The following is a 24,898-nucleotide window of genomic DNA, read 5'->3' as shown; positions in this document are numbered from 1 at the left end:
TGACCCCACCAGCAGAATAGTGAGTACAGCTCTGGAATATAATACAGGATATATCAGGATCAGTACAGGATAAGTAATGTAATGTATGTACACAGTGACCTCACCAGCAGAATAGTGAGTACAGCTCTGGAGTATAATACAGGATATAACTCAGGATCAGTACAGGATAAGTAATGTAATGTATGTACACAGTGACCTCACCAGCAGAATAGTGAGTACAGCTCTGGAGTATAATACAGGATATAACTCAGGATCAGTACAGGATAAGTAATGTAATGTATGTACACAGTGACCTCACCAGCAGAGTAGTGAGTACAGCTCTGGAGTGCTGACCAATTAGTTGCGGGTGTGGTCGTGCTTCAGCTGTGCTGTGTGTCTGCTGTGTCTCCTGAGCTCCAGGGAATTACCATCTGTTCCACCTGGGGCCTGCTTCCTCCTCCCCAGGGAGGGAGTGGGTTTCCAGGCATGAGTGAGGGAGGCGAGGCCCAGGCTTCTGCTCCTCGGACTAGGCCGCAGGGGAGCAGTAGAAGCCAGCAAGCGGCCTGTACATCGGAGGATTTGGGGGTGAGGCGTTCTACTAGGAGTCGCAGCAATGCTGCTCCAACTCCCCCCACAGAGGTGAGAAGCTGCAAGGCTGGATCCTCCTCGGAAAAGCTGGGTGCAGCCAGCGGAAAGCTGGGTTTGTCTGGAAGAAGGCAGAGTGCTCACGGAGGTGAAGCCGACCTCAGTGAGGAAGGCTGGGGAGTGCTGAGGACCCGGGAGTCTATTTCCACCTATACCTCCCGGGTAAAAAGTCACCTCCGTGAGTATGAAGACGCCTGTAAGGCCATCAGGAGGCTCCGAGAGGAACTGCGCTGTGCCCGTGCCAAGGCCAAGATTACTCCAAAAAGGAAAAAGACAGAGATCCAGGGGCAGATAAAGGGACTCATGTCTGAAATACAAGTTTTGGAGGAGAGGAGAGCCGAATTATTGGAGAAGAGTGGGCCATTTAAAGAGAAACTGGAAAATGAGGAGCGCTTCAGGGTGAAAGAAGAAGATAAAAATAAAAGGTTGATGGGGCTGCAACCTGACAGCCAGGTGGATGATGTGGAGGAGATGGAGGAAGAACAACAGCCAGATCCACCTGGTGGCCTGCGGCAACAGCAGCAGGCCCCGTACAGTGGGCCCCCTGCACAGCAACCAGCAGTATTACCTGCCGACTCAGGGGAGGACAGTGACAGCAGCTACCAGGGAGGGGCGCTAATGGCCCAGATCCGCATGCTGGAATCCCCAGTGTGTCCTCAGAACCTGATGTTTGGAGATGAGCTCCCAAATGAGGCACCTGGGGGTAAGAAGAAAAAGAAGACCAAGCCAAAGCAGCAAGAAGTGGTGAGTTACATCTACACCCCCCTCCCTGTATACCCTGAGTCGGCCGCAGGGTCAGCTCATTGTGCAAGCCCCGTTACCCAGCCCAGCCCGTGTTCTGTGGTGGACTCGGTGCAAAGGTGCGGGGAGAGTACAGATACTAAAAGGGCGCAGAGCTCCATGCCTGTTTGCAGTAGCAGGGATGGAGCAGAGAAGGCATCGGCCGAAAGGCCGTACAGTGAGGACGGCCCAGCGGTGGGCAGAGAGGCAGACTCCGGTGCTGTAGTTCGCTCCCCTGTGGGAGAGGGGGGTGACTCAGTGCCGGAGGTAGTAAAGGGCATAACGGACACTCCCAAAAGTGAAGAAAAACTTTTGTTTTGTATTGGTGCCATGAAAAGACTGGAGATGATGCTGATGAGGCGGAGGGCACTAATAAGAACAGGGCTGGGGCCTCCTCTAGACCGGGCAAGCATGCTGCCCGGTCCCTTAAAGGGCCAGCGGAGGTTGTCCCAGCCCTAGTGCCCCGTGATGCTGAGGCAAAACGGGAAAAAATGTCATCATCGTCATCGTTTGCCGGATTATCTGTTTCTGGTCCAGCCAGTGTGAATGAGAAGGTAAATGGGGGTACGGGGTGTATGACTGGGGAGCGGATGGAGGTTAATGTTATTGGAGAAGGTGATTTTGCTGTTGCTGAAATTAGGGCTGGTGATGGGACTACAGATGATGTTATTGGAAACAATGTTGTTGGGGGAAGTGCTAATGTTGTTATTGAGGGTGGTGGGGATGTTGTCATTAGAAGTGGTGTAGGTGTAGGGTCTGGTCCGGTTGCCCCCCCAGTGGTGACAGATCATAGGAGTTATGCCAATGTCACTACTGGGGGAAGTAGAATACTTTCCTCGTCTCCTGACTCTAGGGACGGTTTATTGCAGCGACATCTCCTGGAAGCTCTGAAAAAGGGGGAAAGGTCGATTAATGTAGAGGGTAGAGCAGTTGATCTGTCCTTCTGGATAGAGAGACACGGTCTCTCTGCCTTCCGAGAGGAAAGAGGGGGCGATACTGTGTGGTCCCTCCCAACAGCCGGGGCAGGTAGTAACCGTAGGAATGTGGTCCGTCTTCGGTGGCAGGGCGAAGATATGTGTCCTTCAAGGACCAAAGTGGTTGAGCTCTTGCTAAAGATGGGCTTCAAGGCAGTTGATATCTTTGCCTTGATACATCCCTACGGTGCTCCTGAATTCGATATCAGTTTTGTTCGGCCAGAGGGGCTTGAGCTTTTCTGGTCGAATTATGAATTGGTAAAGAATGAGCCCGGCTGGCGAGACTTTGCCGTACAGGCATTGTCTCGTCAAAACGAAATCAAGAGAGTGACCGTTTTGACCCGTAACGAATCACTCTCTTGTGTTGACATCATCACCTGATTAGGACGGTATGGCGAGGTAATGGGGGTCCCGCAGAAGAACAGGGACGAGTTTGGCATCTGGTCAGGAGCCTGGACGTTTTTGGTAAAACTTAAACGTTCAGGAAATACAGTTACCCATATTCCATCCTCTGCCTTTCTCGGCAGGGATCGTATCCAGATTTTCTCCCGGGGTCAGCCGAAGCTCTGTCACAGATGTGGTGACCCCACACACTTCAGTGCAAACTGTACGGTGCAGAAATGTGCCTTGTGTGGGGGTGTAGGCCATCTTGCCGCATCTTGTGCAGAGATTAGGTGTCACCTGTGTGGTGACTTAGGTCACCCATTCAGTCGTTGCCCTCGTTCTTTCGCTAATGCAGTCTTGTCCCCAGCGGGTGAAGATCACGAGCCGGAATCTGCTGGGGAGGGGACTAGCAGGGGTGGAGGAACTGAGGGGTCAGTGAGGAACAGCAAGAGAAAGACACCAGCCCAACTAAGACGTCTTGATAAACGCCAAAGGGATAGGGTGATGGGGAAAGCCCGGGTTACTGGGACGACCTCTCATTCTGTCCCAGAGGCCAACCTTGCTGCTGAGACCCTGAGGGATGGCGAGCTGAATGAGGAGGTCAGGAGGATCCAGAATGAGGAAGGTGCCATCTCCTCAGATAGCGTGGAGGAGGATGATATGGGATGGCAGAAGGAGACACGAAAGCGGGGTACAAGTAAAAAAAAAAGGGAGATTTGAGATCTTCTCCCACCCTGGTCCAGGTGCCAAAGGAAGGCAAAACTGACTCCCCTCTGGTTGGCCTTTCCAATCGATTCCGACCCCTCAGGGACATCTCCTCCTCTTCTTCGGAAGGGGAGGATGAGGGGGAGGTGGCAGAGGGGCTTCCAGGGGGCGCCGAGTCCTCTTCCCCTGGGGAGGTTATGTCCTCGGGGGAAGGGACTGGCCTAGAATCCGGAGACGAGGAAAGTAAAACGACGTCTGGTGAGATGGACACTTCCATTTCTCTAAAGAGGGTGAAGAGTTCTTCTGATGTGGAGGGTGAGAAGGGGAGTGGGAAAAAGAAAGCTGTCTAACTCAATCACCCTTGATGGCGGCACCCTCTCCGTTGACTCTGGCATCCATTAATGTTGCCAGCATTAAGTCAGATACAGCTCGATTTGCGGCCTATGATTTTTTTGCCCATATTAATGCTGATATTTTAGTTTTGCAGGAGACCAGGCTAACAGATATGTCATCTATCTACAAGGCTAAAAGAGAGTGGAGGAATGGGCCCTCCTACTGGTCTCTTGGGGCCGAGCCGTATAGCAGAGTGGCGGTCCTTTTTACCGCAGCGGTAGAATGCCGACGGGTTATCGAGTTAGAAATGGGGAGGTGCCTGATCTTAGATGTCCTCATGAGGGGATAAGAACTTCGCCTTATTAACATCTACGGCCCACAGTCTAAGTGGGACCGGAAGTGCCTCTTTATGAGGATCAAGCCCTATCTTTTTACAAGTCGGCAGGTGGTCTTTGGAGGGGACTTTAATGCTGTCACGAGGCCCCAAGACAGGGGAGGTGCCAGAGACAAGCTGACTTATGATAGCGTCGCCCTTAATAGCATAGCGAGTGAGGCTCGCCTGGTGGATGTCCACATCCGGCACACCCCAGGCCACGCGGAATTCACCTATCATAGGGGTAGTTGTAGGTCTAGGATAGACAGGTTTTATTTAAAGGAGGAAGCCGTCTCTTCAGCAGTGTCTGTTGTTGAGGTGGAGTTCTCCGATCACTGTTTAATTTTGTTTTCTCTGAATGTCACAGAGACCCCCCGGATGGGCAGAGGCTATTGGAAGCTGAATTCGTCTCTCTTGGAAGAAGCGGAGATAAGACAGTCCTTTGAGGATTTTCTTCAGAGCCAGGTACCATTGCTGGGCCTTTGTAACAGTAAGTCAGAGTGGTGGGAGATCTTCAAGGAAAGGGTTGCGAGATTCTTCCGCCAGCTCTCGGGCCTCAGAAGCCTAAATAGGTACCGCTTGTACCAGGGCCTGGGGAAGAAACTTGAGAACCTTGTCTCGACTGGAGGTAGCCGAGAGGATATCTCCAGAGTGAAGTCCTTGCTGATGAAGTGCCAGTACGATAGGCACGCATCTTTGGTTTTTGAGAGGGATTACGGGAAGTACCGCTCGCCCGACCCTTACAGAAACTGCAAGATGTCAGTGAATAGTAAAATAGTCTCAGGACTGATTGATAGTACGGGATCCTTGAAAAGGTCCAGATCAGGGATCCTGGAGGTCGTCAGATCCTTCTACTCGCACCTCTTGGGAAGGAAGGATCTAGATCGAGATAAGGTATCAGCTTTCTTGGCTGAAACCATCCCTGAACCAGGAGTAGACCCCTCTCTTGACGTTTTGACAGAGATGATCCGGGAAGAGGAAGTCAGGATGGCTATTGATGGGCTTGCCCTCAAGAAGTCACCCGGTCCGGATGGCTTAACATCTGAGTTCTATAAGACCTTTAAGGACACTTTGGTTCCCCTCTTGACTGCGGTTTTTAATGAGTGTCTATCCTCGGGCACTCTGCCAAAGTCAATGAGGAGGTCAGCGCTGATCATCCTGTCAAAGGGTAAAGACCCGTCCCACATTGAGAATTGGCGTCCCATAGCACTTCTCAATGCGGACAGAAAGATTCTGGCAAAAGTGCTGTTTAACCCGCTGGTGGAGTTTGCACCCCGGCTCCTTTCGGGGGCTCAGCATTGCTCTGTTCCGGGCCGCAGTACATTCAGTGCTGTGCTCAGTGTCCGAGAGGCTGTGGAGCAGGGTAGGGCTGGCCACTGGAAGGGGTACTTGCTGTCCTTGGATCAGGCAAAAGCGTTTGATCGGGTTAACCATGAGTACCTCTGGTCTGTCCTTCTGAGATATCGCCTGCCAGGGGGTTTTGTTGATTGGCTTAAGACCTTGTATGTAGGGGCAGAGAGTTTCCCGCTTGTGAATGGTTGGATTGGTCGCTCTTTTGAGGTTGGGTCTGGTGTCCGTCAGGGTTGTCCTTTGAGCCCTTTGCTGTACGTGTTTGCAATCGATCCTTTCCTTAGAAGGATTGGTTGTGGACCGTTGGCGGGGTGAGAATGGACCTGGCGGTGCCGGTTTCGGCTCTGAGGGTGGTAGCGTACGCTGATGATATCACCGTGTTTGTCTCCTCACAAGAGGAGGGCAGATGGTTGATGTCAGAGGTGGACCGCTACTCGGAGGTATCCGGGTCCAAGATCAATCAGGATAAGTGTGAGAGTCTCTGGCTGGGAGGGGGAGATCCTGATTTTAATCTCCCGGACGCCCTTCCAGAGCCCCAGGAATCCGCAAAAGTCCTCGGCATCGAATTTGGTCAAGGGGATTACCCCAAACAAAACTGGGACAGCAGGCTTAAGATCGCCGCTCAGAAGGTGGATCAGTGGAAGGGTTGGTCTTTGACCCTCCGTGAAAGGGTTAACCTGATGAAAACTTTCCTGCTCCCTTTGCTGATATATCTGGGCAGTGTATGCATGTTGCCAGAACCTCTTTGGACCCGGGTCTACAGTGTGTTCTTCCAAATGTTATGGGGGAATAGACTGAACCTAGTGAAGAGGGAGGTTACTTACCGTACGAGGAGACTAGGGGGGTTGTGTATGGTCAACCCTGTGGTGTTCCTAGTGAATACCTTTCTTAAGACCAATATAGCAAACCTCTGGTCAGAGAGGGCTCCTCCGTGGGTATCCTCCTGTAGGGGATGGTTTCGGCCTTTCTTCCAGGAATGGGAGACAGGAGGGCAAGTGAAGGATCTTCGCACACCACACGGGCATCTCCCGGCTTACGCTACCCCGGCTCTGAAGGTTATTCGTCGGTGGGGTCTGGGGATGTGGGAGATTAGGACTCTGTCGAGGAAATTCCTTGACAAGAGGGTCCTGTCTTCTCATTTCTAGAGGCCATTGGCGCTCAAGGACTGCCCAAGTCGGGATCTGGAGGTGGGTTTAGAGCTTTTGAATTCTATCAGGATCCCCTTGAAGTTTTGGGATTTGACTTGGCGCTGCTTCCATGGGAAACTGTGTGTGAGGGACAATCTGAAGTGCAGGAGCTCTGATGACCGGGGATGTCCCCGCGAAGAGTGTGGAGGCATGCTGGAAAGCATGGAGCATTTTCTGCTTCATTGTCCCTTTAACACAGAGGTTTACAACAGGGTGGGCGCTTCCATTGGTTGGCCTCGGCTGGCCAGTCTCTCCTATGCGGAATGGGCCTATGGGGCATTCAGAAACCTTGGAGGCTGGGACCAGTGCACTTTATTCCTAGTCAGCTCAGTGGTCAGGTATTACACGTGGAACGCACGGTGTTAAGTGTCGACGCAGCGTAAAATCCTCCCTGTGGGTGAGGTGGTTAGGAACATTCTTGGTGACCTGGTGAAGGTGCGTTCTCTGGAGTACGAGAGGCTGGGTGCTGGCAGGGCCTCTCGTCTGTGGAGGGGCTCTGCCTTTAAAGAGCCTTAGCCTGTTGTCTCCCCCTGGTGGTGGGCTGATGCTGGCACATTAGTCTTTTTGTTTTGTGCTGTAGATATATGGTGATATAGGGCTTGCAGGCACTGAACTTGAGCTTTAGGGGTTTGTGTGATTGAAAAGCCTTATTGTTGTTTGTTGTTTGGTTTGTATAGTTTGTATTATTTTGTATATATTTGTTTTGTTTGTACATTTATGTATATGTGTATATATGTATATATATTGTTTTTTTTCTAGGGGTTGTGTTGTGTTGGGGTTTAGTGTTAGGTTGGGTGGTGGGTAGATGGGGGGAGGGGGGTTTCTGTGTGGGACCTTTTATTTAAAAAAAATAAATAAAATCCTGGACTGGTTCATGGACATCTGTTATCATGTACTGGGGGCATGGGATGCGGGACCAGCTCAGGGCCAAAAAAATAAAAATAAAAATAAAAAAAATTAAAAATTAAAAAAAATAAAAACATTGTACATTCTGTTTTTCTGTTTGCGGTGTTTGTTGGTGGTTTGACACATATTTAATATATTTATTATTTTGGGTGGGGAAATGCAACCGGACCAGTTTTTAGTTATTATTGTTGTTATTATTATTACTGTAAGTATTATTATTATTGTAGAGTGTTTAGTAGTTGTTGTTATTATAGCGGTGTGTTTGGTGAGAATGAGGCTGGACCAGAAGATACTTGGTTGGACATTTTTGGACTAATATGAACTCATTTTTGTATATATTATACAGGTGTATGTTGTTTGTATTATTGTTATGGTGATGTTCGTTCTTTTTGTAATGTTTTATATTTTTTAATAAAAGATCTACAGGATATAACTCAGGATCAGTACAGGATAAGTAATGTAATGTATGCACACAGTGACCTCACCAGCAGAATAGTGAGTACAGCTCTGGAGTATAATACAGGATATAACTCAGGGCCAGTACAGGATAAGTAATTTAATGTATGTACACAGTGATCTCACCAGCAGAATAGTGAGTATAGCTCTGGAGTATAATAAAGGATATAACTCAGGATCAGTACAGGATAAGTAATGTAATGTATGTACACAGTGACCTCACCAGCAGAATATTGAGTACAGCTCTGGGAGTATAATACAGGATGAGGATAAAACAGGGAGGCATTAGAAGAATGTCCATACTACATTTCAGAACAAAAAACTGTACTCACCTCCAGCGCTCGAGCTGTGCCCTGTTTCGGTCCCAGGGTGCAATCCTCTTCCTGAGCTGCAGCATATTTTTGGCCCGGAGTGACATTTTGGCCCAGTGTGTCATACTGCTGCTAAGCCAACCACTGACCGTAGTGATGTCCCGCTTCGGCCAGCTAAGCAGCAGCATGACAACACTGGGGCCTGATGTCACTCGGGGCCCAAGCATCACACTGCAGCTCAGGAAGAGGATTGCACCTGGGGACCAGAGAAGGGCACAGCGGGAGCGCTGGAGATGAGCCCTCATACATCCCTGTATGTGGAAAAATAGAATAGTTATAGGGGTCAGAAGAGGACAATTTTAAGCATACCAATTTGTATACAAAAAGTTATAATTTTTCAAACAGTAAAATATAAGAAAACCTATATAATTTGTGTATCATTGTGATCATATGGGCCTACCGAATAAGGATAAGGTGTTATATTTTTTTTTTACTGAAAAGTGCACTGCGTAGAAAGGGAAGCCCCAAAACTTACAAAATGACTTTTTTTTTGTTTTATTTTCCCTTTCAAATTATTTTACTTTTGTTTTACTGTAGATTTCGTGGTATAATGAGTGATTTCATTACAAAGTACAATTGGTGGTGCGGGGGGCCGGGACATTATCGGATTATTGGCAAGGTAATTGCCGATACCGATAACGTCCAAAAATCGTGAACATCGGCCGATAATATCGGCCAAACCGATAATCGGTAAATCCCTACTTTTTATTATAGTCATGTGTGGTAGCCCTTGGGGGTTGTATGGTAGTGGTGGTATGGTATCGCTATATGAGGGGTTAATGTTAACCCTATAGTTCGTGACGCCAGGCTGAGGGCTGGTATGCTGAGTCAATGCTCCGGCCTATCGCCGCCCTTCCCAGTAACGATAGGTGCATGAAATGACTGAAGGTCCACAAGGAGATTGAACTTGAACTTGCACAACTTTACTTAAGTGCTTGCAGTATCCAAGGCACAGTAACAGTCTCATATAAACAGTCCTTATCTTGCTTAGTGACTGACAGTTGTTGCGGACCCCGAGCTAGTCATAAAGTCTTTGAATTTAGGGTAGATATTTGCAGATCCATCCGGATTTAGGGGTATTATTAGGTCCGGTGATGCTGCAGAGTGTCTGGGGATTGATACACTCTAGACTTAGAATTGTTCAGCCGTTGCCGCAAGACTCGGGCCCAACTCACTGCGTTAGTTGCTGCGCAGATGCTTCTCTCATGACAGCCCACGAGGTAAGAGAGAGAAACATGGCCGCCGCTCCCTTATTTGGGCAGGGGGCGGGGCGAATACGATTGGTCCGAACATCTGCCATTCACCATTACAGAGAGTAATGGGATTGCTTACGTCACAGGGCCTCCAAAGGTCCTTAAGCTTAATACCATAGAGTTCACCTAGTCACATGACCCGCAGGTTCTGCAACGCTGTGGCACAGGTAATTAACCATTTATTTACAGATATATCATTATATTTACATTAACCTTATATAGACCACTGGTCTTTTAGTAGAAATAGAGGCGACAAGGGGTTAAATAAATGACAGGGATCCCTACATCCTAGGGACTTTGGCTATGGGGACCCCCGGGACACCACACATGTATGTACTATACATGTACATCCGTTATCTATTTCTGTGGCATAATATCTAAACAATCATGCAGTTCAGTATATGACCAGGACTTTCACCCCAGTATCCCTGTTTTTTCAATTATTGTCTCTTTGTGTGATTCCTTATATGTACTTTTAATATCATCTGTATTCTAATAAAGAGTTTTAATATTTTCATATTTATTGTTGTCCGCAGGTTTTTTTCTTGTGCCTTGTGCGCAGATTGTAGGTGCTATGATCACTATCAGATAATGGCAAAATGGGATCAGAGGAAGAGGGAAATAATGGCACTGGGGGATTAAGATGGAGGGGGGGGATAATCATTACCCCCTCCATCTTAATGCCCTTGTGCCATTATTTCTCTTCCCCCCATCCCCCCGGGCTAATATATACATACATAAAATACATACAATTACATATGTGATGTCCCAGTACAGGACATGGTCCTGTACCACCCATAGGCTCTGTCAGGTTGGGCCCCTCAGTTACCCCTTGTTGGTTTTATAAAAGGTGTGTATATCACTTTAATGCCAAGACAGGATCCCTATGTATAGGTAGTATAGTGGACCTGTGGGAGGTCTCAAAGACCTGAGTAAGCTGTCACATGTTATGTTATGCAGTCACATGACTTGTTGTCGCATGTTCTCCCAGAGATCACCAGCTTAACCTATGACCCGCAGCTTGACCAATGGGCTTTAGCCCAGCCCCCCACTATAGAAAGGGGCGGCCATTACAATTCTGTCTCTTTGCTACTAGCTCTGCTGCTGCAAGCATTAAGTCTTTGCTGAGACAGCAACCACTAGAGATCTCCGTGCAAGTGATCAGCATCTGGAAGACCCCAAAAGCTACAGTCATTCCAGTAAGTCTCAAGTCTATGTCTGCTGTCACTGAAACTAGTCAAGTCCTGCACATAGTCAAGTCAAGTCTAATTTCAATTCAAGTTAACTACAAGTATATTGGTCCAGCAAGCTGCGAGGTCCTTCTGGGTCCTGGCCACCTCTCTGGGAAATCTGGCCTTAGCTGTGAAGATAATATCTGTCTTATACTAAGTAAAGCCTCCGTTTGACCATAACTGGCGAAAACCACACTGGCGTCACGAGCACTAGGGGTTAATACCATCCAGCCCCCGGGCTTAATACCATCTGATCCCACCACTCACACCGCTATACCCGCCATTTCACGCAGTAGTCCACCACACATCCATCCCATACACTTAGTTTTTACTTCGGCGGGCCGCACTGATGGGTGACGTCCTCCTGTGCTGTGTGGCACCTCCGCGAAACCTCAGGGGATGTCACATGTCTGCCTGGCAACCACGCAGCTCCCTTAAATTAGCTGCGGTTGGAGCTGCGGCCGCGGTACTTTAAAGAGAGCTGCCGTGGCCGTTCCTTCTCTGCGCTGACAAATACTGGCCAATGCATGGCCGGTATTTGTCAGCGCATCAGCGTACCCCCACACAACCGGTGGCGTACCCCTAGGGGTACGTGTACCACCGGTTGAGAACCCCTGCTCTATTCTATGGATAAGGGATACATTTTCCTAACCTGAAATACACCTTTAAGGGTAGGTTCAGAGGAGCGGAATCTTGCGCTGTGGATCCGCCGCTGCAGGACCCCCACAAGGTGCCTTTAGATGTGCCTGCTTGGAGCGGCAATACGCCGCTACAAGCAGACACACTGCGATGTGAAAGTCGCTGTGTGCATGCGCAGTATACTCACACATTGTGGCTGCTCTCGGCCTAGCTCAGGGAGTAGGGTGAGCGGCCGCGATGTGTGTGCATCTGCTGCAACCCGCACATCGGCATAGTGCTGCTCCAAGAAGGCACATCTAAAGGCACCCTGTTGGGGACCTTCGGCGGCGGATCAGCAGCGTAAAGGAGGTGACCAGTGACGCAGAGACCTTAAGAGCTTGCTGAGACTTGTAGTAGGACTGGACAATTAAATGCAGACCACGCTGACTTGACAGATGACAGGGACTGACTTGACTTGACTCATAAAGCTGTGACTTTATCTTACTTGACTTGATGGCGGCTGCAGGACTGGACTTTGAGGTCTCCAACACTCTGGACACACACACTAGACGACTGCACTGGACCTCAGCAGGAGAGAGAGAAGCTCCACCCTGGGGTTATATGGGGGAGACTAGCAGGGAGCCCATAGGTCACTCTTGGGATCACCTGGTCACTGGTACCTCCTGGGTAACAATCACATGACATATCACATGGTACAACTCTTAAAGCAACATTACATTTATAGCACTTTTCATGGTAAAACATATTTACAATGGGGAAACCAGTGCAGGGACCTTGGGGACACTGAAGGAGGCTGCCTGACAGGATAGCAGGAGCACGGGGCAACACCTGCCATACTGGGCCACCACACATATATACTAAAACATTTAGGGAAGAATGAGGAGTGCTTAGAATTCTGCCTTGTGCTGAACAATGCAAGAGGCAAAGAAGCAGACAGGGAATGTATACAGCAGGTGCTTTAACTGCAATGTGCGATAGATAATATGCTCTGTAGCAGCTTTGGGCGACAAACTGGTATGTTTGGTGTTGGAGGCGGGGGGCGGGGTGGAGGAGGCAGGGTTCACACCTACAATTCACAGAATGCACTGCTTTTCCTCAGCTCTTCATCACAGTCCTCACAGACTGTGATGATGAGCTGAGGGAAAACAGTGCATTCTGGGTATTGTGGTACTGAGCAACTGCTCAACCAGTTAATATAGGACTAAGGGAACCAAAATAAATGGATTTTTGGTTGTTGTTTTTGGTTTTTGTTACCTTACGTTGAAGTATCCCTTTAAGCAATAGAACAAAAAATACATAGGTATGATAATAAATGGTTAACTTATCATCTTTGAGCTCAGCTTTATTGGTGGTAGCTATTGCTGAACATGAAGCCCATGTGAGGTCGGGCTGCGGGCCGGTCCAGGTAGTTACTATGTAGTAGCTCAGCGATTCTTAAGATGAATGGAAACAGGTGAATACAGATGCATACTGAAAAGGTTGTTGGATCCCGCTGCCGCTCGTTCTGTGTTCTGATAATGTCAGGTCCCAGGAGCTTATCTGCTACATTGCTTTTTTTTCTGGAAGTTGCATTTTCTACAAAATGAAGGCTCAACCGTGCGATTGTATATGATAAAGTCATTGTGTAAGTATGGTGAGTGGAGACGCCCTGACGCCTGAGACTCTCCAGATAGAAAACTGATAGAAAGATCTTACAAATGTAATCATAGAATGATAGATAAAAAAGGAGAGTCATATCTGCCAAATAATGCTCTAAAACAATGAGACATATTCTTCTTGTACATAGGAGGCAGTATTATAATAGTTATATTCTTGTATATAGGAGGCAGTATTGTAGTAGTTATATTCTTGTATATAGGAGCAGTATTATAATAGTTATATTCTTGTATATAGGAGCAGTATTATAGTAGTTATATTCTTGTATATAGGAACAGTATTATAATAGTTATATTCTTGTATATAGGAGCAGTATTATAGTAGTTATATTCTTGTATATAGGAGACAGTATTATAGTAGCTATATTCTTGTATATAGGAGGCAGTATTATAGTAGCTATATTCTTGTATATAGGAGGCAGTATTATAGTAGCTATATTCTTGTATATAGGAGGCAGTATTATAGTAGTTATATTCTTGTATATAGGAACAGTATTATAGTAGTTATATTCTTGTATATAGGGGAGCAGTATTATAGTAGTTATATTCTTTTATATAGGAGCAGTATTATAGTAGTTATATTCTTGTATATAGGAGCAATATTATAGTAGTTATATTCTTGTATATAGGAGCAGTATTATAGTAGTTATATTCTTGTATATAGGAGACAGTATTATAGCAGTTATATTCTTGTATATAGGAGCAGTATTATAGTAGTTATATTCTTGTATATAGGGGCAGTATTATAGTAGTTATATTCTTGTATATAGGAGCAGTATTATAGTAGTTATATTCTTGTATATAGGAGCAGTATTATAGTAGTTATATTCTTGTATATAGGAGCAGTATTATAGTAGTTATATTCTTGTATATAGGAGCAGTAATATAATAGTTATATTCTTGTATATAGGAGCAGTATTATAATAGCTATATTCTTGTATAAAGGAGGCAGTACTATAGTAGTTATATTCTTGTATATAGGAGCAGTATTATAGTAGTTATATTCTTGTATATAGGAGACAGTATTATAGTAGTTATATTCTTGTATATAGGGGCAGTATTATAATAGTTATATTCTTGTATATAGGAGCAGTATTATAGTAGTTATATTCTTGTATATAGGAGCAGTATTATAGTAGTTATATTCTTGTATATAGGAGGCAGTATTATAGTAGTTTTATTCTTGTATATTGGGGGCAGTATTATAGTAGTTATATTCTTGTATATAGGAGCAGTATTATAGTAGTTATATTCTTGTATATATAGGAGCAGTATTATAGTAGTTATATTCTTGTATATAGATGCAGTATTATAGTAGTTATATTATTGTAAATAGGGGTAATATTATAGTAGTTATAGCCTGTTAGGATGTTGCTGTACTTTAGATCCTATATACTTTTCTAGCCTTGCACATGGGATCCCTTTCATACAGTGATTGGAACCAGACACTCCTGTTTTTGGGGTCGATTGGAATTATACTCTCTTTGTTTTAAACTTTGTTTTCTTTAGTCAATATTATTATATGAGTTGTGCCAAATAGAAAACTCAGCCCTGCTATGTCTGAACTTGTATGACTTGGAGCAACACATATTGAGATTTAAAATGAGAAGTTTTATTTTTTTTAGCTTCTTTTCTGTGTACCATTATGCCGTCAATCATTTTACATCACTTTAAACCCATCAGCGCTTTACTTTTTTTTGTACGTGTCTGATTAAAATTCACATAACTAAATAAAATAGCACAACCGATAAAGCCTGTGTGATCAGCTGTAAAATCTATTTTGCAGCTCAGACGAAGCCTTTGGCAAAGTCAATTTAAACTATCGAACAGAGAATGGCCTATCTCTCCTTCACTTGTGCTGCATCTGCGGCGGTAAGTATGCGACTCCGGAATAAAAAATATACAACGTTCATGTAAGAAATGAATGCGAAATAAACACATTAAATGGTAGAATGAGCAGAACAATCTTCTCATTCAGATGAGCTGCTCTGAAATGTTCCTGTTGATTCATCCAACAATATATGGTAAGACTCAGGTACAGTGGTGTAACTCCTGGGCCCCAATACAAGATTTGTATCCGGGCCCCCCAACTAAAGTGGCCTTGGCTGTCAATAGGCTTTAGGCCTAGTCAGTATTCTATTCAAGCAGATATCAGGTCCTGGCTTTGCCAGTAAATCCATTTCTTGTTGATAGAATCTAACTTCAGCTCAATCTGAGTCAAATCCCAGCACTGTGTGGCATTGGGGTTTCCCTAAAGACTGTGTCCAGTCTATGCTTACAGGGCAATCATCTCGAAAAGGGAGAATCGTCTAGTCAGAGGAGAGAATAGCTGAGAAAGGACTCTTCTGCAAACACTTAACCCCTTGTGAGCTTCCAGCTGGAGTTAGTGCTGTGTGGCTGTTACTTCACACTCAACTTTTGCATACGCCTTGTGATAGAGTATCGTGATTCACTTGAGTAAAGTCTTTAAACGTTTATACACCACAGTAATCAAACCTGTGTAGGCCCTCTACAGTAGAAAGTTAACTTATTGTAATCTACCTCAATACCAACACTCAAAGTGCTAAAAGAAGATCTAAAGACTTTCAGTTAGTGCAGCTACTTAAAGGGGTACTCCGCTGCTCAGCATTTGGAACAAACAGTTCCGAACACTGGAGCCGGGAGCTCGTGACATAATAGCCCTGCCCCCTCATGACATCACGCCCGGCCCCCTCAATGCAAGTCTATGGGAGGAGGCTTGACAGCCGTCACGCCCCCTCCCATAGACTTGCATAGAGGGTGTGGGGCGTGACGTCATGAGGGGGCAGGGCAATGACATCACGAACTCCCAGCATCGGCTCCAGTGTTCAGAACAGTTTGTTCCAAATGCTGAGAAGTGGAGTACCCCTTTAAATAGCCACTTAATGAGAACTGTAACCAATTTCCATATGTTCACTTGTAACTTGCAACCCTGTGCTATAGAGCATTTGTCCCCAACTCAGTCCTCAAGGCCATCAACAGCCCAGGAATTGAATGTTTCCTGTTCTATTTCAATGAAGTACCTGAAAAAACCCAGAATGTTGGATGGTCTGGAGGACTGGGTTAGGGATCACTGTAGAGAGGTTATATTGTTTGGATTCGGCACTTTAGTACACTCTGTTGTTATGTTATAACAGTGTCTGGAATATTTCTACTGCATCCTCCATCATGGCTACAGCACCAGATGAATCCCAGGATCAAAGAACTTTCTAATTTGTACAAGACCCCCATTTACAAAACTTACATGGGCTGACAGGGGAGCCCACCCAGTTAAAGGAGTAGTCCGGCGTGCACTTTTATCATTTTATCCGGTCTGCAAAATAAAAGAAAACAAGCTTTCTTTTACCTGCCAACGAGCCCCTGGAGCTCCGGTACAGGTGTTCGGTCCCCGGGCTGTATTCTTCTTACTTTCTGTTAGCCCGACACATGGAGCTTCAGCCTATCACCGGCCGCAGCGATGTCCCGCCTCGGCTGGTGATAGGCTGAAGCTCCGTGTGACGTGCCGGGCTAACAGGAAGTAAGAAGAATACAGCCCGGGGACCGAACACCTGTACCGGAGCTCCGGGGGAGCCTAGGCAGGTAAGAGAAAGCTTGTTTTCTTTTATTTTGCAGCCCGGACCGGATAAAATGATAAAAGTGCACGCCGGACTACTCCTTTAACAAAACCACACAGCCATTTGTGACACTACTATATACTTTCCCTAAGGAACTACTACCCTCAGCTGCCATGGACTACTCCATCCATCCTCCTTGTGGGCACCACATATAGATGCCCAAAGCATTAAGATGCATTGTTTAAAAGGAAATATTAATACCAACTTTTTGAGCAGTAACATACTGTACCTCATGGATATAGGCTCACTTTTAAATAATCTTTACAGTGTTTTCCTTTTAAATTTCCCCTGGGTGTTGTTGTATATTGTTTTATACAAAATATAGAATGCACCAACATTTTACACAGCGTTATGAGATGACATATGTAAAAAAAAAAAAAAAACAACAAAAAAAACTGCAGCTTAAATGAAGCAAAAGCATCTCAACGGGGCAAGGAGAGGGAAGATGTTTGCACAGTGGTAGAGATGCATAAATATATATATTGATACTGCTGTCACTTCTCTGATTGGTCTGTCCACACATCCGCAGCAACCTGCACCAGGACATACACACTGATCAGTCGGAGAAAAAGAGCCGTAGAACATTCTGTTAGGGTGTACGGTGTACTCCCATTTTGGGGATTTATGGCATAACCAAAGGATATAAATGTTCTATGGGTGTCTCACCTCTTACATCTTTGCCGAAATGTAGGTCTCCCTGGCCCTCAAGGAACCACCGGATGTGGTCAGCAAGCCAAAAAACAGATAAAAAGGTTGTGTTATACAGTTCACATAACTCCCATTGACTTTAAAGGGGTATTTCGGCTTTATACATCTTATCCCCTATCCAAAGGATAGGGTATAAGCAGTATGATTGCACGGATCCCGCCGCTGGGGACTGCCGCGATCTTGGTGCAGCCCTGACATTCTTTGCCGGGCGCTGCCTCCGAGACAGGGATGTGATGTCACGGCACACCCCTCCATTCGTGTCTATAGACATGAATGGAGGGGTGTGCCGTGACATCATGTTCCCGTGAAGGAGGCAGCGCCCAGCACAGGATGCCAGGGGCTGCACCGAGATCGTGGGGGTCCATTATAGTATATTCTGTAGATACAATGGAGGAAAAAAGTATTTGATCCCCGTTGATTTTTATACGTTTGCCCACTGACAAAGAAATGATCGGTGATCGGTCAATAATTTTCATGGTCAGTTTATTTGAACAGTGAGAGACAGAATAACAACCCAAAATACAGAAAAACACATTTCAAATAACTTGATTGGCATTTTACTCAGTAAAATAAGTATTTGACCCCCTATCACTCAGCAAGATTTCTGCCTCACAGGTGTTTTTCATACAGATAACGAGCTGAGATTAGGAGCACTCTCTTAAAGGGACCTGTATAAAAGACATCTGTCCACAGAGGCAATCAATCTGATTCCAAACTCTCCACCATGGCCAAGACCAAAGAGCTGTCCAAGGATGACAGGGACAAGATTGTAGACCTACACAAGGCTGGAATGGGCTACAAAACCTGTTTTCCTTTTAGGCTAGTAACACGCTGCTTTTATGGTTCCGTATTTGTCAGCATCCCGCCAAGGACAGGATGCCAACATATACTGTGGTGGACAGCAGCAGGTGCCATTCATCTAGTTCTCTAGTGTCTCTGATCAACATCTTTTTGTTGGTATAAGCTGTTTTAACAGGACTCTAGCACAACAGACAGCGCTGGTGCACATACTACCAGACAGCTGCCCGAACCGAGTCGCTAGGTGACTCCATTCAGAACATTGAAATAAATTGCCCTCAATGCTGTTCACCACAGTATATATTGGTATCCCGTGACTTAGGCCTCATTTACACAGCGGACTTTCCTGCCTGAAAATTCTGTTGCAGCAGAGTCCCATCGTTTTTAATGGGATTCTGCTGCACCTTGCACACAGCGGAATTTCCGTGGTGGAAACATCTGCTGCAGGAATTATGATTATCGCCTCCGCAGAAAGAATTGGCATGTCAATTCTTTCTGTGGAATCTGCTCGGAAATTCGTTGCCATTTATGGAGTCTGCAAATGTCTGAGGGGTCCTAGCAACGGCATGTTCTGCAGGTGCCCGCTGTCTGCGGAATGTCCAACAAAAAATTTCCTGAGCGGGACATTCAGCAAAAAATCCACTGTGTGAACATACTTTTATACAGAAACCTTTAACGCAGAGTGTTCCATGCCTTAGACAACTTAACATAATCTTCTGTGGCCATATTGGTTGCTATGGGCACAGAAATGTCGCTCCCATTAACCTCAACAACAAAAAAAACAAAAAACCTGTAGGAGTCCTGAAACATGTTGGAGCGCAACAGACTGCCAGGTTCCGACAGACCCCATTCACTTTTCTTGAACAATTTTTTACTCTGCGAAACTCCCGCTGTTTTGATGGCTTTGCTGACGGAGCTCCATTTTAGGGGAGGGAAATGTAAAAGACGCCTTACCTTCTCCAACTGCCTAGAGGCCATGCCCTGCCAGCATTGGCTGGGAGACTAACCCACTATTAAAGGGGTACTCCACTGGAAAAAAAACATTTTCTAAATCAACTGGTGCCAGAAAGTTAAACAGATTTGTAAATGACTTCTATTTAAAAATCCTAATCCTTACAGTACTTATTAGCTGCTGTATGCTCCACATGAAGTTATTTTCTTTTTGAATTTCCTTTCTCTCTGACCACAGTGCTCTCTGCTGACACATCTGTCTATTTTATGAACTGTCCAGAGTAGGAGCAAATCCCCATAGCAAACCTCTCCTGCTCTGGACAGTTCCTGACATGGACAGAGGTGTCAGCAGAGAGCACTGTGGTCAGAAAGGAAATTACCAGAGAAAATAACTTCCTAAAGATCATACAGCAGCTGATAAGTACTAGAAGGTGTAGGGTAGTTGGGGGTGTAGGGTAGTTGGGGTGTTGCTGTAGTATATGAGGGGTTAATTTAACCCTTGTCACTCGTGACGCCAGGGTGTGGGTTAAAACTCTGAGCCTATCGCCACCCTTCCGAAGAGCGATAGGTGAGTGTAGAATAACGGTTTGTCCACAATCGGTGCTGAACTGGAAAACTTGTAGAAACTTTACTGAAGATTTTCTGTACATGCAGTAACAGTCCAGATAACAGAGTCTATATACAGCACGGCAATGACTGACAGTCGGTTGGGACTGGTAAGCTCTCTTTGGAGTAGGAGAATTGGATTGCATAGATCCGCTGGATTTAGGGGTTGGTTTAGGTCCAGTGATCTTGCGAAGATTTCGGGGGAATTGTAATAACTCACAATTTGGATTATGGCCGAGGCCGCAAGGCTTTGGCCTAGCGGTTGCCGATGGCAGCTGCGCAGATCCTACCTCATCAGCAGCCCACGAGGAAAGAGAAAGATTAATGGCCGCAGCTCCCTTATATGGGCAGGGGCTGAACCGTTTTAGATTGGTCCATGTCAGCTGTCACTCACCGTTACACAGGATTGTGGGTGATCACCTGAATAAAACCACCAATGGTCCTTTAGCAAACCATAGAGTTCTGTGAACCAAGTCACATGACCCGCAGGTCCTGCGACGCTGACAAGGTAGGCATCTTAAATATACATATTTACACTTTTATTTACACAAATTTTAGCTAACTGAGGGGTGACGAGGGGTTAACTAAAGAAGAGGACCCCCACTGTTCCTAGGGACTCTGACTTTGGGGACCTCACCACAAGGTACGGTATGAAATACGGTATTGGGACACCACAAAGGGTTTAAGATTTTTTAATAAAATGAATTTACAAATCTGTTTACATCTCTTTGAGAGACCAGTTGATTTAAAAAAAAAAAAATGTTTTCCAGTGGAGTACCCCTTTAAGGACTGCTACTAAAATAACAAAAAGGGGCATGTAGTTGGGGGCTTTCTCAGTCTTCTCACACCGCCGCCGACAGACTGACAGGGGAGCTCTCCCGAGGCACAATATATAGACTGCTGTTTTCCCGCTCTAAATGCTCATCCAATAAACTGAAAACACTGGATCTTTTCTGCCTGGCAACAGAACATCTGGCTGGAGAATCTGCCCAGCAACAACTGGGGTAAGACCACTTTCAGAATAGAATAAAGGAGGGAGGGGGGCAGACTGGACCGAACCAATACCTATATAATGAAACGAATAACTAAAATTGGGGGTGGGGGGGGGGAACAAATCTGTGTCCCCCCCCCTATAATAAGGTAATAAGGGAGGGCCCCTGTCGATGCAGTCCTGCACTGTCACTGCCACCTAGAAGACATACCCGTTTAACACAACGATCCTGCCAAATCCCGTACATCTATGTCATGGTGTTTGAATGAGAATCTCACAGTCTTTTAGTCTGTGTTCACACAGTGTGACTGAAAGGTGTGAACATGCGACTGCAACGTGTGAACATGGCCTTACGCAACTCTGCTTTTTTGCAGGCAATAAGTCACATATTAGAACGTTGATGCTGAAAGGCTTACGGCCATCCAGGCTGACTAAAAATGGCTTCACCGCTCTCCACATGGCGGCATACAAGGTACCGTATAGAAACTTGTCATAGTCCTTGTTGTCCTGAGGGAGATTTACTTAAGTATTTGCACCAGTTTATTGGAGGTAATACATTGAAAAATTTAATGTTTGGGTAAAACACTATGGGGGAGATTTATCAATACCTGTACAGAGGAAAAGATGCTTAGTTACCCATAGAAACCAATCAGATCGCTTCTTTAATTTTTTCACAAAAAAGAAAGAAGCGTTATGGTGGATACACAACACAGCCATTTAGCCCCCAGACAAGCATGGATCCTTTCTGAGCATGTCCATTACTGTCTGGCAGGTAAGTACTAAAGTCACCTTATGGTGTGTGATAGCCTGTGGGAGTAGGGTATATAGGATGTAGCTGTGTGGTGACTAAAGGGTGTTTGGTTAACCTTTGCTATTCGTGACATCAGGGTGAGGGCTCCTCTGTAATGCTTGTCCTACCTCCACCCTTCCCAAGAGCGATATGGAGGTATAGAATAATGGAATGTCCACAACCGGAGAGTTTGCTGAAAACAATTGGAGCTTTTACTGCAGATTTTATGCAATTTCACAACAGGAACAGTCTCTACAAATGCAAATTCTCTTGGAGATTGACAAAGGTTGGGACCTTAAGCAATTTAGAGTCTTTAGATTGATATGCGCTGTTCCACTGGATTTAGGGGAATTAGTTGCGGTCCAGTAGCCACGCTAGCTTTAGCGGGGATTAGATTAGAACTCACGGTTTAGGTTCTGCTGAGGCCGTTAGGTTGTTAGGCCTAGCGTGTTTGAAAGTTACGTAGATCCGTCCTGCTAGTCCGGCATCCACGAGAGCAGCAACCCAAGAGAGCAATAATTGGCTACAGCTCCCTTATATGGGCAGGGGCTGGACTAGTGCTAATTGGTCCAATACTGATGTCAAATCACCTTCACACAGGATTATGGGTAACATGTGACCCAAGGACCTCCAAAGGTCCTCTAACATACCATAGAGGATTTAACATAGTCACATGACCGAAGGTCCTGCGACGCTAGACAAGGTAAGTATACTAAACATTATATTAAATATACATTATTATTAAATATGTACATATATAAACATTACAGAATTAGAGTAGAGGAGAGGCGACTAGGGGCTGTCCCACCTGGGGGACCCTACCTGAGCGTAGTTACTCTGACTTTGGGGACCACCATACAAGGTACGGTATGCAATACGGTACCGGGACACCACAGGTGGATGACCCCTTTAATTTTAAACTTATTAATACACTATACAACTAGAATATAAACCCCAAACCTGCTCTTGACCACCAAGGAAGCTGACATTAGCCCCTTCACCACTATAGAACATCGAAATGCTTACATAAACGCACCTGTTCTAGACCACCAGGGATGTTTACCCATATCCTGGACAAGCAGGGACGTTCAGGTTTACTTGTACCTTTAACCACCAGGGATATTTACATTTACCCCTACCTCAGACTACCAAGGATTGTTACTTTTACCCCTCCTCTAGACCACCAGAATGTTTACATTTACCCCTCCTCTAGGCCACCAGGGAGATTCACATTTACATTTTTTTTCTAGACCACCAGGGTGTTTCACATTTACACTTACTCTAGACCACCAGGGAGGTTCACATTTACACCTACACTAGACCACCAGGGATGTTTACCCATATCCTGGACAAGCAGGGACGTTCAGGTTTACTTGTACCTTTAACCACCAGGGATATTTACATTTACCCCTACCTCAGACTACCAAGGATTGTTACTTTTACCCCTCCTCTAGACCACCAGAATGTTTACATTTACCCCTCCTCTAGGCCACCAGGGAGATTCACATTTACATTTTTTTTCTAGACCACCAGGGTGTTTCACATTTACACTTACTCTAGACCACCAGGGAGGTTCACATTTACACCTACACTAGACCACCAGGGATGTTTACCCATATCCTGGACAAGCAGGGACGTTCAGGTTTACTTGTACCTTTAACCACCAGGGATATTTACATTTACCCCTACCTCAGACTACCAAGGATTGTTACTTTTACCCCTCCTCTAGACCACCAGAATGTTTACATTTACCCCTCCTCTAGGCCACCAGGGAGATTCACATTTACATTTTTTTTCTAGACCACCAGGGAGGTTCACATTTACACTTACTCTAGACCACCAGGGAGGTTCACATTTACACCTACACTAGACCACCAGGGATCTTCACATTTACTCCCACCTTAGACCACTATCGATGTTTACAATAACCACTTCCCTAGACCACCAGGGATTTCTTTTTTAGGAAACAGTTGCTACACCAGAGCTGTCATTCTTTTATTCTCATGATCGGCGGGAATTGTAGTATGAAGTGAAGGGGGTCACATCACTATATAAGCATTGCAGTCCCTTCATTCTCAGGATTGGTGGGGGTCCCAAAGATAGGACCCTTTAAAGGGGTACTCCGCTGCTAGACATCTTATTCCCTTATCCAAAGGATAGGGAATAAGATGTCTGAACACGGGGGGTCCCACTGCTGGGGCCCCCGTGATCTCCTGCAGCACCCGGCATTCTAAACAAATGCCGGGTTCCTGCGGCAGTGGTCGTGATGTCACGGCCAAGCCCCCTTGTGATGTCACGGCCACACACCCTCCATTCATGTCATAGACATGAATGGAGGGGGCGTGGTCATGATGTCATCACTAGGAGGCATGACTGTGACATCACGATCACGGAGCATCGGAGTACCACTTTAAATCATAACATGATGGCATATCTTAGCCCTAATTTAAGATGTTAATACCCCTAAAACTACCTTAGACCACTTTTACTATTATTATTACTAATATTATTTTTATTGTAATCCCTTTCGTTAATATTAGAGCCGTTCCCTTTTTTATCCATAAGGTATTTTTCGGCTATTAAGGCAGCCAACCTAGCGCAGGACTCCCAGCCCCATTCAATCTCTATGACACGTCAGGTGCTGATTTTAGGCGGTGTTTCTCTTTAAATGTCACTAGTATTTTTGATCTTGAGCTTGTCTGATCTTTTTGTTTAAATAAGATTCAGGGCACATTCAGACAGCCCATCTCCCAGGGGACCTCCACCGACTCACTGACATAGCATGCATCACTGAGCCTATAAACCAATTACGGCACCATCTCCCTTATCACCATCACATCTGACTACCGAGCCGCCGCCGCATTTCTATGGCAGTTTAAATGTTTCTTAGACAGTCTAATTCTGCCGCAATTAAGTAAATGGCAGGTCAATGCATCAACAAAGAAAAGTTTAACAAAACTGCATCCTGCCTTATTAAATGAGGTTCCACTGACTAGTTTTGATATTTAATCAGAATCCAGCTAATCCAGTGCATTATGTTTACAACTCGCAGCAAACAAGAGGATTGTGATAGGATAAAGCAGAAGCAAAGCGACAGCTGAAAAATGTTACTTAAAGGGGCACTCCGCTGCTCAGCGTTTGGAACAAACTGTTCTGAACGCTGGCGTCAGGAGCTTGTGACGTCATAACCCCGCCCCCTC

General features: G+C 45.7%; 1 protein-coding gene across 10 annotated transcripts in view; it reads left to right on the top strand.

Annotated features, from left to right (window-relative positions):
* TNNI3K (TNNI3 interacting kinase) overlaps positions 1–24,898 on the top strand; it is a 245,454-nt gene that overhangs the window by 14,754 nt on the left and 205,802 nt on the right. For 7 of the 10 annotated variants that reach the window (XR_008846664.1, XR_008846665.1, XM_056532720.1 and 4 more), the window contains exons 3-4: positions 15,009–15,094; positions 21,283–21,380. Coding sequence is in view for 8 of the 10 variants with exons in the window: in XM_056532720.1 (XP_056388695.1) it covers positions 15,009–15,094; positions 21,283–21,380 (184 nt within the window). In the remaining 2 variants the exon portion in view is untranslated. Of the gene's footprint in view, positions 1–15,008; positions 15,095–20,744; positions 20,922–21,111; positions 21,150–21,282; positions 21,381–24,898 lie in introns of those variants that run through there. The other 3 variants (XM_056532722.1, XM_056532723.1, XM_056532721.1) reach the window with 3 other exon arrangements.

The sequence above is a fragment of the Hyla sarda genome, chromosome 7 (genome assembly GCF_029499605.1).
Source record: "Hyla sarda isolate aHylSar1 chromosome 7, aHylSar1.hap1, whole genome shotgun sequence".
NCBI classification, from domain to species: Eukaryota; Metazoa; Chordata; class Amphibia; order Anura; family Hylidae; genus Hyla; species Hyla sarda.
This window is presented reverse-complemented; position numbering and strand designations above follow the sequence as displayed.